Below are 12008 nucleotides of genomic sequence, written 5' to 3' on the forward strand. Positions count from 1 at the left end.
TGCTAAGGTAAACAAGCAGAATGGCTTGTTTCAAATCCATTAAACAGTCTTGAATTCTTAATGGAGTAGGAGCATTTGGCATCATGTGACTAAGTTAAAAACCATCTACGTTGCCAGAATATTGGCACCTACTAGCTGAATCCAACTCTGGAGAAACAAAATGGCCCTTAAAACCAAAGCAGATGAGAAAGGCTGATAGACGAGGGCAGTTAGGTAACTCCAAGCTAGCGGATTAAGAGCATGGACTTGCCTGATAAATTATTTGGGCCAACCTTACTGATGCCTCTTCTGGCCATCAGTTGTGTCCTTCAGAATTTTGTTGTTAGAAATGGAGAATTGTTATGCTGACAGAGTAGTCTTACCTAGTAAAACATTTTCTGCCCCCACAGAATTCACAGAATCAATAGATTCTTAATAGAGATTTCAAGACATCTGCCAAAAGAATTAAAACATATGAGCAGTATTAAAGCTGGAAAATTTACCTCCAATAAATTTGTTGCTATTCTATGGCAGAGGGAAATGGGAAGGATATTGGCTCTTCTCACACTTGAGAAAAGTATAATTTGTTACATTTTATTTAAAAAAAAAAAAAAAGACTCAGCCATGAAGCTGAAGCCCCCAGTCTTTTATGTCAAAAAAAATTTTTTAAAGATTTCTTTTATTTATTTGAAAGACAGTTACAGAAGGTAGAGACAGAGAGAGGTCTTCCATCCGCTGGTTCACTCCCCAGATGGCCACAATGGCTGGAGCTTTTTCCAGGTCTCCCACATGGGTGCAGGGGGCCCAAGGACTTGGGCCATCTTCTACTGCTTTTCCAGGCCATAGCAGAGAGCTGGATCAGACAAGGAGCAGCCAGGACTAGAACCGGCCCCCATATGAGATGCCGGCGATACAGGCCAGGGCTTTAACCCACTGCGCCGCAGTGCTGGCCCTTATGTCAAAAATATTTTAGAAGTAGTAAAGAATATTACTGACAAACTGGGCGTTTCCTGAATTTTGTCATAGCAGTGAAAAATCTGTCTTGGGAAGGTCTCCCTGTTAATGGAATCTGTTAGAGCAGGTTCAGAGTGAGTAACAGATCTCTAGCAGTCACACTGATGAGCAATTCAAAGATATTAGTGTGATCATTCTTAACCCCTGTGCCTGAGAAGCTTATCTGTATTTAAGCCTACATAATCTTTTGAATTACAGACATTGTCTCCAAAGTGCATAGACCTCTGATGAGACTTTATTTTACTGTGGCAAAATTAGTTTTTTAGATGTAACACTAAAAATATTTTTAATAATGTTCATTGTGTAGTTATTTAGAGAAAAATTTTAAATTCTGTTTCTTTCAAGTTTTTTTTTTTTTCCAAACTGAGTAAATAAAAAGAATTAAATGTCTGCAATAAATATGTTTGTTATTTCAGGTTTGAAATATCTCCATTCAGCTGGCATTTTACATCGAGACATTAAGCCAGGGAATCTGCTTGTGAACAGCAACTGTGTTCTAAAGGTAGTTTTTTTAGTTTATTTAAATATCTGAGAAAAATAAGAATATCACCTTAAAGAAGGCTTAAGAACAACTTGCTTTTGTGGAATAAATAGTTAAGCTTATCCTCATATGAACTACCAAAAATTAAAGAACTCAGTTTTCTCTGGCAATATCAGTCATAGCCCTGATAACTAATCTGTAGTCTTAGTTCATGTTTTTTAATGATATTTTGCCTGTGTTTTGGAAACTTAGAAATTGGAATTATAATGTGACTAGAAAGAGTAGACAAGGTGCCTTCTTTTCAGATTGTTCCATTATTAAAGGAAATGTGTATCAGGAAAAAATATTAGAAGACCAATAAGCTTTTTTTTCTGAGAATGAAGTATGGCTGTTGGGAAGACTATATTTTGCACTGTTAACATTTCTATATGCTGTTTGACTGAAGTAGCAAAGGAGGAAGCAGAAACATTGAAAAGTGAAAATGCTAACCACATGTCAAATGTATTTCCACAATGTATAGTAACCACTCCTCAGTTACTTCTCCAAAGAAGAATTAATTTCAGGATTAATTATATTTAGTAGTCCCAAAATCTCAAGTCACCAGTTTTACTTCTCTTCCTAGTAACACTGCTCACTTACAGGCAGCAAAATCCACTTCTGTGCATTTCTCTGCCTCTAATACAGAACTCCTGTTCCACCATATTTTTCCCCATCCTAGAAATCAGAAATAAGGGCCTTCCTAAATTTGTGTCATCTCTAAGTAGCCAAATAAAAAGCCCACTTATCCTTACCACTTACCACTTAAAATAACTGAGGAGCTATTGTACTACATGGTGCATCAGTCAACAGTAAATATTTTTGCCACTTCAATTGACATATTTGAAAAGGAAAACTTTTTTAAATGTTCCTACTTTAAAAGTAATCAAGACTATCATTATTACTTAGGTTGTTGGCAGTTAAATTAAGCATTAGTGTGAAGTGTGTAAATAAATTTCTGTTTTTAATTTTAAAAGCTTTCTTTGAACAGTGTGCCAATTCTGTTTAAAAGAGGGTAGGTTTATACGGCTTATGAATGAAAATTTGCTCTTCACTGTGGCCTTAAAGAGCTGTGACCCTTTTTAAACTCTAGAAAGATTAAAAACCTGTTTTTCATATTTTTCCTGAAATAAATGATTATTATAGTTAATTCTTTTTCCACAGAGAAGGTGATTGCCCCCCCAAATCTACTGAAGTAAATGTTCCTTACATACATCTTTGATTTCATCCACTTGTAACTTTTTACTTTTTAAAAATTTTATTTTCATTTTTTATTTAAAAGACTGATGAATACAGAGACAGACAGATATCTTCCATCTACTGGTTGACTCCTCAAATGCCTGCAACAGCCAGGGTTGTGCCAGGCCAAAGCCAGGAATCTTAAAACTCAATCCAGGTCTCCAGACGTGGGTGGAATCCAAGTACTTGAGCTGTCTCCTAAGGTGCACATTAACAGAAGGCTGAAATTGGATGCAGAGCTAGAACCCAAACCCACTAATTCTGATATGGGGTGCAGGTTTGCCAAGCTGTTTCCTAACCCCTGTGCCAAACACACACCCCACTTTGCACCTTTTTTTTCCCTTTAAAACAATTTATTTATTTGAAAGGTAGAGGTCTTCCATTGCTGTTCTACTTCCCCCCATGGCTACAGTGGCTGGGGCTGGTGCAGACTGAAGCCAAGAACCTAGAACTCACTCTAGGTTTCCTCCATGGGTGGCAGGGGCCCAAGTACTTGGGCCATTATCCACTGCCTTCCTAGGCCATTGGCAGAGAGCTGGATGAGAAACAGAACAACTGGGATTCAAACCAGAGCAGCTGGGACTCAAACCAGCATTCCTATCGGTGATGCCGGCGACACAACCTGTAGTATAATCTGTGCCACAATGCTTGCCCCCACTTTTCACTTTTTAAAAAGAGCTTATAGTTTATCCTTTTACCCCTTTTAATCTTTAATAATAAAAAAGTTAAAACCATATTTATTGGGGCCGGCACTGTGGCACAGTGGGTTAAAGCCCTGGCCTGAAGCACTGGCATCCCATATAGGCAATGGTTCTAGTCCTGGCTGCTCCTCTTCTGATCCAGCTTTCTGCTATGGCCTGGGAAAGCAGTAGAAGATGACTTAAGTCGTTAGGCCCCTGCACCCACGTGGGAGACCCGGAAGAAACTCCTGGCTCCTGGCTTCGAATCGGCACAGCTCCAGCTGTTTTAGCCATCTGGGAGTGAACCAGCAGATGGAAGACCTCACTTTGTAACTCTCTCTTTCAAATAAACAAAATAAATCTTTTAAAAAAGCATATATATTGAAATTCTTTGTTCTATTCTTAGCAAATCGGTCTTTTGACAATTTAAGCCAGTTTCTTATTTTGGTTTTTGGTTAGAGGTCTTCACAATGGACTTTGTATATAACCTGCCATGTTTGATGCTATTAACTGCTTAAAACCCATTTTCCTAATTGTCTATTATTATGGTATTGTAACTTCTGGCTGCATGAATTGATAACTATAAGAAAATGTCATTTGTAAATACGTAACACACAGATGAGAAGAAACTGAAATTCTGCTCTGCTGCTTTGACACATCTTAGAAGGCTTATTTTTAAAAAGCCAGAGTAGAGTACTAGACTGGATGCAACTCTTCTCAAATGTACAGATTCCCTGAAGATAATTGTAACAAAATCTTATTTTAAATTAGTACTCTCTTTTTTTAAGATTTTAAAATTTATTTTGAAAGAGTAATAGGGAGAGACAGAGAAAAATATGGGACTAGTGCTGTGGCATAGTGGGTTAAGCCTCCCCACCTGTGGCACTGGTTCATGTCCTGCCTGCTCCTCTTCTGATCTACCTCTCTGCTGTGGCCTGGGAAAACAGTGGAAGATGGCCCAAGTCTTTGGGCCCCTGCACCCATGTGGGACACCCAGAAAAAACTCCTGGCTCCTGGCTTCAGATCGGCGCAGCAGCGGCCATTGCAGCCAGTTGGGGAGTGAACCAGTGCATGGAAGACCTCTGCCTCTCTCTGACTCTACCTCTCAAATAGATAAATAAATCTTAAAAAAAGACAGAGAAAGATATTCCATTTGCTGGCTCATGCCAAACTCAGGAACCTGGAACTACTTCCAGATCTCCAATGTGGGTGGCAGGAGTCAAAGACTGGGCTGCCTTCCATGGCTTCTCCATGCATATCAGCAGAAGTGGAGCAGCTAGGAATTGAACTGGTACTCTGATATGGGATGCCAGAGTCATAGGCGGCAGCTTAACCTATTGCCCACAATGTTGGCCCCCATACATCTTGTAAAGATTTATTTGTTTGTTTATGTGTTTGAAAGGCAGAGTGAAAGATTTCTCCCATTCACTGCTTCACTCCCCAAATACCCACAACAGCCAGAACCAGGCCAAAGCCAAGAGCTAGGAACTCCATACAGGTCTCCCATGTTGGTGGGAGGGACTCCAGTACTTGAGCTGTATCACCTGCTGCCTCCTAGAGTGTGCATTCGTAGGAAACTGAATTGCAAGTAGAGGTGAGATTTGAATTCAGCTACTCCAATACAGGGAGCAGACATCCCAAGAACCAGCTTATCACTACACCAAATGCCTGTCCAAAAATAGAAGAATTTAACTTCTTTGGTTTGGTTTGGTTTAAAGATTATCCTAAAAGTTACGGCCAAATAAAAGAGTTTTTAAAATACTAACATGTTATGTGAACACTAGCCTTTGGGAGGACATGATAGATGTTTTTATTGTCGTTTTATAGTTTTTCTGTTTGATGGAGAATTTCTTTCACTGTTAAGTTTTAAAGATGTTGGTTTCAGTGTAGGCATTTGGCACAGTGGTTAAGAAGTTGCTTGGGGCAGCTGTATCCATGTTGGAGTGCCTGAATTCAAGTCCTGGCTCTGCTCCCAGTTTACTAGTTTCCTGTCACTGCACACCCTAGCAGCCAGCAGGTGATGCTCAAGTACCTGGGTCTCTGCCACCCATAAAGAAACCCAGATTGAGTTCTGAGTTCCTGGCTTTGGCCCACCCTAACCCTAGATGTTGTGGGCTTTAGAGGAGTGAATCAGCAAATGGAAGGTCTCTGTCTGTCTCTGTCTCTCTGCCTTTCAAATAAATAAAAACTAAAAAACATTGGATGCATACTGACTTATCCCCCACATAATACAGATGAATTAATCTGGTACAGGAATTCAAATCAGAAAGATAAAGCGGAGGGTAGGGTGGGAGGCAGTGCTATGGTGTAGCAGGTGAGGCCGCCACCCGCAGTGCCAGCATCCCATGTGGGCGCCGGTTCAAGTCCCCACTGCACCACTTCCGATCCAGCTCTCTGCTGTGGCCTGGGAAAGCAATGGAGGATGGCCCACTTGGGCCCCTGCATCCACGTGGGAGACCCGGAGGAAGCTCCTGGCTTCGGATCAGCTCAGTTCCAGCCATTGCAGCCATTTGGGTAGTGAACCAGAGGATGGAGAACCAATCTCCCTCTCCCTCTCTCCCTCTCTCCCTCTCTCCCTCTCTCCCTCTCTCCCTCTCTCCCTCTCTCCCTCTCTCCCTCTCTCCCTTCCTCTCTCCCTCTCCCCCTCTTCCTCCCTCTCCCTCTCTCTCCCTCCCTGCCTTCCCCCCCTCTCCCCCACCTCTCTGTAGCTCTGCCTTTCAAAAAAAAATCTTTAAAAAAAAAAAAAAAAAAAAAGAAAGGGAAAAAAAAGGGAATTCAACTCAGAAAGAGGAGCTTACCAAAAATTAGAGATAAATTTTGTTTTCTATAAGCAGTGGTTTTCAAGCTTTTTTCTGAAGCTACCAGAACCCTTTTTCTTTTTATTTTTCTTTTTCTTTCTTTCTTTTTTTTTTTTTTGGCCAGGCAGAGTTAGACAGTGAGAGAGAGAGACAGAGAGAGAGAGAGAGAGAGAGAGAGAGAGAGAGTTATAGACAGTGAGAGAGACAGAGAGAAAGGTCTTCCTTTCCATTGGTTCCTCCCCCAATGGCCGCCACGGCCGGTACTACACCAATCCAAACCCAGGAGCCAGGTACTTCCTCCTGGTCTCCCATGCGGGTGCAGGGCCCAAGCACTTGGGCCATCCTCCACTGCCCTCCCAGGCCACAGCAGAGAGCTGGACTGGAAGAGAAGCAACCAGGACTAGTACCCGGCGACCCAACCGGGACTAGAACCCTGGGTGCCGGCGCCACAGGCAGAGGACCAGCCAAGTGAGCCACGGCGCTGGCCAAACACTTTTTCAAATAAAATTTTAATCTGAGACCTGAAGTTAGAAAATAAAGTTAAAATGTTACTTAATCATTTATATAATTTTTATTTATATAATATTGACTTGTAAATTAGAACACTGAAGCTTAGATGGCTATTACTATCTGATCTTAATGCTAGTGCTGTTACTTTTTATGTTTTGCTCGCCCAATGTCAAAATAAAATCTTAATTCTTAGAGATAAACAGTAGTTGGTGGTGTTACTGCTGCTGTTTATTAATAACTCACTTGGAAAACTTAGTATTCCTTTCAGTTAAACAGAAATATCTAGAAAACACTTTTTCACAGGTCTCCATAGAAGTTAACCATCTTATTTGTCAGTATTCCTGTATTCTCCAGATTCTGGCCTACTGTCAGAAGTGTTAACGAGTGCTCAGTTAAATATTTGTGGTGTGAAGACGTGAATGCACTTATTAGCTTTAGCATCTATCCTGCTGCATTTTGACATGCACACATTGGGGCTTGAGTTAGATATGTTAAGTATGTTAAATGTGCCAGTTTGAGTCCCAGCTACTCATTTCAGATCCAGCTTCTTGCTAATGCACCTGGGAAAGCAGAGGAGGATGGCCTGAGTATTTGAGTTCCTGCCACCCATGTGGGAGACCCAGATGGAGTTCTAGGCTGCTGGCTTAAGTCTGGCCCAGTCATAGCGATTATAGCCACTTGGGGAGTAAGAAGCAGATAGAAGATTGCCTTCTACCATCTCCTCTCCTAAACCTCCCTTACCCCTCCCCTCTGCCTTTCAAATAGATTAATCTTTTAAAAAAAAAAAAAAAAGATAGTAGACATTGTATTAGCCTAGGTCTTTAAGATATACCTCCTGGGGCTGGCACTGTGGCATAGTGGGTAAAGCCTCTGCCTGCAGTGCCAGCATCCCCTATGGGTGCTGGTTCGAGTCCCTGCTGCTCCACTTCCAATCTCGCTCTCTGCTATGGCCTGGGAAAGCAGTAGAAGATGGCCCAGGTCTTGGGCCCCTGCACCCGCATGGGAGACCCAGAAGAAGCTCCTGGCTCCCGGCTTTGGATCAGCACAGCTCCAGCCATTGCAGACATCTGGGAAGTAAACTAGCAGATGGAAGACTCTCTCTCTCTCTCTCTCTCTCTCTGCCTCTGCCTCTGCCTCTGCCTCTGCCTCTTTGTGACTCTGCCTTTCAAATGAATGAATAAATCTTTACAAAAAAACAAAAAAGATATACCTCCTTGGGGCCAGCACTGTGGCACAGCCAGTTAAGCCACGTCTGTAGTGCTGGCATCCTATATGGATGCAGGTTCAATTCCTGGCTACTCCACTTCAAGAAAAAGATACACCTCCTTTATCATATCTTCCTATATTGAAAATAGGTAATTAAACCTAGAAGTGTGCATTCAGCTAATTTTTTTGTTGTTGTTGTTGTAGTTGCCAATTGGAAACATTAAAAAGGGGTAGAATTTTTTTTTAAGATTTTATTTATTTATTTATTTGAAAGGCAGAGTTACATAGAGGAGAGAGATCTTCCATCCTCTGATTCACTCCCCAAATGGTCGTAGCGGCTGGGCCTGAACCAGGCAAGCCAGGAGCTCAGAACTCCATCCAGTCTCCTATGTGGTTGCAGTGGCCCAAGCACTCAAGCCCTCTTGCACTCTTTCCTAGGCACATTAGCAGGGAACTGGATGGGAAGCAGAGCAGCCAGGACTTGAACCAGTGTCTATAGGGGATGTTGGCATCCCTGGCAGTGACTTAACCTCCTGCAGTCTCGTGCTCATCCTGGGAAGAAAATAGAATATTTTTTTAAGATTTATTTACTTATTTGAAAGAGTTACAAAGAGAAGGAGAGGAAGAAAGAAAGAGAAAGAGAGAGGTCTTCCATCCGCTGGTTCACTCTCCAGTTGGCCACAATGGCCAGAGCTGCGCTGATCAAAGCCAGGAGTCAGGAGCTTCTTCCAGGTCTCCCACATGGGTGCAGGGGCCCAAGAACTTGAGTCATCTTCTTTTTTTTTTTTTTAGAAATTTGTTTGTTTGTTTTTAAGATTTATTTAAAAGAGTTCCACAGAGAGAGGAGAGACAGAGAGAGAAAGAGATCTTCCATCTGATGGTTCACTCCCCAACTGGCCGTGATGGTCGGAACTACGCCAATCCGAAGCTAGGAACCAGGAGCTTCTTCCGGGTCTCCCACATGGGTGCAGGGTCCCAAGAACTTGGGCCATCTTCCACTACTTTCCCAGGCCAAGCATAGAGCTGGATCAGAAGTGGAGCAGTCAGGACCTGAACCAGCACCCATATGGGATGCTGGTACTTTAGGCCAGGTTGTTAACCTGCTGCGCCACAGCACCAGCCCTTGGCCATCTTCTGCTGCTTTCCCAGGCCATAGCAGAGAGCTGGATTGGAAGTGGAGCAGCCGGGACACTAACCGGTGCCCATATGGGATGCTGGCACTGCAGGCGGCGGCTTCACCTGCTACACCATAGCACCAGCCCTGTGGGAAGAATTTTTTTAAGATACATCATTTTATATAGAAACAGTGATGTTTGAGACCAGATTGTTTATTGATATAAAGTATTTTCTACCTGTATCATTGAACTTTAATATTTCAGAAGTCTACCAAGTTTTTGGCATTTTGCTTTGTTTTTGCTCTTCCATTTGTAGATGTAGTTTCTGCTCGATAATATTTTTATTATCTTTCCTGTTTAGATTTGTGATTTTGGATTGGCCAGAGTTGAAGAATTGGATGAATCTCGTCATATGACTCAGGAAGTTGTTACTCAGTATTATCGGGCTCCGGAAATCCTGATGGGCAGCCGTCATTACAGCAATGCTATTGACATCTGGTCTGTCGGATGTATCTTTGCAGAACTACTAGGACGAAGAATATTGTTTCAGGCACAGAGTCCCATTCAGCAGGTATGATTTTATTTTAAGGCTTTAGTACCTTTTCAGTTCTATTACACACATGTCTTGGGCTCATTCATTGTACTGTCAAATTTGCTTTTAGCAAATTCCAGTTCACTTAAAATTCAGAAAATTAGAAAGCTGAAGATTACAGGGAGATTCATTTGCAAGTTAGAAGCCTGTTGGAAATGTTGACTTTATTAAATGCAGCAGTTTCTGCAGTAACAGTTTGCACAGGTGTAATCTGCAGTTGTCAGAGAGCTTCTGTTCTTTCCAGCTGAGTGAATGTATCTGGTGACTTAATGTACTTACACTTTGTGCTATAAATATAAAATTTATAATGCTGATTATTTATAAAAAAGATTTATTTGTTTTATTTGAAAGGCAGAGTTAGAGAGAGATGGGGGGGCGGGGGGAGGCGGATCTTACATCTGCTGTTTAGCTCCCCAAATGCCTGCAACAGCCAGGGCTGAGCCAGACCAAAGCCAGGAGTCAGGAGCTTCAACTTCACCCAGGTCTATCACATGGGTGCAGGGGCCCAGATACTTGGGCCGTCTTTTGCTACTGTCCCAGGTGCATTAGCAGGGAGCTGGATCAGAAGTGGAGCAACTGGGAATTGAACTGGTACCCACATGGAACTCCAGTGCTACAGACAGCTGCTTAACCTGCTACACCACAGCACTGGCTCAATGCTGACCTCTGTAAATCTGATCACTGGAGAAAATTTTCTAACTTTTTTTGTTGAGCTAAATTATTTGTGGGAGAAGACGTCAGGAGATAATTAAAATGTTTCCTTAAGGAACCATGTTATTTTATAGCTAATTCATTTTTATGCACATTGTCTTGGGATAATTCCTAAGTGTTTTTATTCACAAATTTTAATAATATTATTTACATGGAAATAATGTAACAACAGTGAGTTCAGGCTGTGGAATTAGATTGGTAGGTTCAAAACCTAGCTCTGTTACTTCCTACCTATTAAACCTTTGGTGACTTAGTTAACCTCCCTGAAGTGGTAAAGCTGAGACTAAGGCCTTGCGTATGGTAAGCACTCATTAATCATTAGCAGTTATGTTGATGGTAGTATGCCAGGATGCTCGGGGACTGTGGTAAGACAGACAAAGTTACTTTAATCCTGCCTTTGTAAAACTTTCAGGTGAGACTGAAACTAAGTAAATGTGCAAATTGATATAGTCCCAAGTAATAATAAACTTCATGAGGAAAACTTTAAAAGTTTAGGAATAAACACTGATGGGAGGGCAGAATGACCCTAAAGGATTATATGAGGGAGCAGCATGCTGCGGAGGAGTGTTCCAAGAAGAGGGACAGCACAAGCAGCATAAAAAAGTCCTGAGGCATGAACAGCTGTGTCCTGTTGGAGGGTGGAATGATCAAAGAACAGCCTATAGGAGATGACATCATCAGGGGCCAGCACTGTGGCATAGCAGGTAAGGCTGCCGCCTGTGGTGCCGGCATCCCATATGGGCGCCGTTTTGAGTCCTGGCTGCTCCACTCCCAGCCCAGCTCTCTGCTATGGCCTAGGAAAGCAGTAGAAGATGGCCCAAGTCCTTGGGCCCCTGCACCCACATGAGAGACTTGGAGGAAGCTCCTGGTTCCTGGCTTCAGAACAGCCCAGCTCCGGCCCTTGCAGCCAACTGGGGAGTAAACCAGTGGATAGAACACATCCTCTCCTCTCCTTTTGCCTCTCCTTCTCTCTCTCTCTCTGTGACTCTTTCAAATAAATAAATCTTAATAAAAAAAAAAAAAAAAGGAGATGACATCATGAGAGGGAAAGGGCCTGACCCTGCTGACCTGATAAGGACTTTGTATTTTATTTTAAGTGTGATGGAAAGATAGATGAAAGCTTTGAACTAGGGAGTGTTAAGATTTGATTGATCATATTTCAAAAGATCACCTGGCTACTATGTATCTTTATAAATAATTCATGTACTGGACCAGAGATGGAATAATTAATTCTACCCTCTTTTTCCAGCGAATTATTAACTAGTTTGTTAGAAACTATATATGCTGTGATGAACATTTAAACTTGTTTCTGTGTCATTCAAAATCTATTTTTTAAATATTTATTTTCATTTTATTTGAAAGCACACAGACAGAAACAGGGACAGATAGAGATCTTCCATCTGCCAGCTTACTCCTCAAATACAACAGCCAGGGCTGGGCTAAGCCAGAACCAGGGGCTCAGAACTCCATTTACATCTCCTGTGAAAGTGGTAGAAGCCCAAGTCCTTGAGCCATCACTGCTGCCTCCCAGGGTGTGCATTAGCAGGAACTGGATCCGAAGCAGAGTGGCTGGACTCCGCCTAGGCACTCTGATATAGGACACAGGTGTTCCATGGAAGTGTAGCATGTACCTCCAAATGCTCATGC

General features: G+C 42.2%; 1 protein-coding gene across 3 annotated transcripts in view; it reads left to right on the forward strand.

Annotated features, from left to right (window-relative positions):
* Window positions 1-12008, forward strand: part of NLK (nemo like kinase) — a 186601-nt gene that overhangs the window by 144875 nt on the left and 29718 nt on the right. For all 3 annotated transcript variants that reach the window (XM_062216153.1, XM_062216152.1, XM_062216154.1), the window contains exons 5-6: window positions 1410-1495; window positions 9420-9629. In XM_062216153.1, coding sequence (XP_062072137.1) covers window positions 1410-1495; window positions 9420-9629 — 296 coding nt within the window. The remainder of the gene's footprint in view (window positions 1-1409; window positions 1496-9419; window positions 9630-12008) is intronic.

The sequence above is a fragment of the Lepus europaeus genome, chromosome 18, assembly GCF_033115175.1.
Source record: "Lepus europaeus isolate LE1 chromosome 18, mLepTim1.pri, whole genome shotgun sequence".
Taxonomy (NCBI): domain Eukaryota; kingdom Metazoa; phylum Chordata; class Mammalia; order Lagomorpha; family Leporidae; genus Lepus; species Lepus europaeus.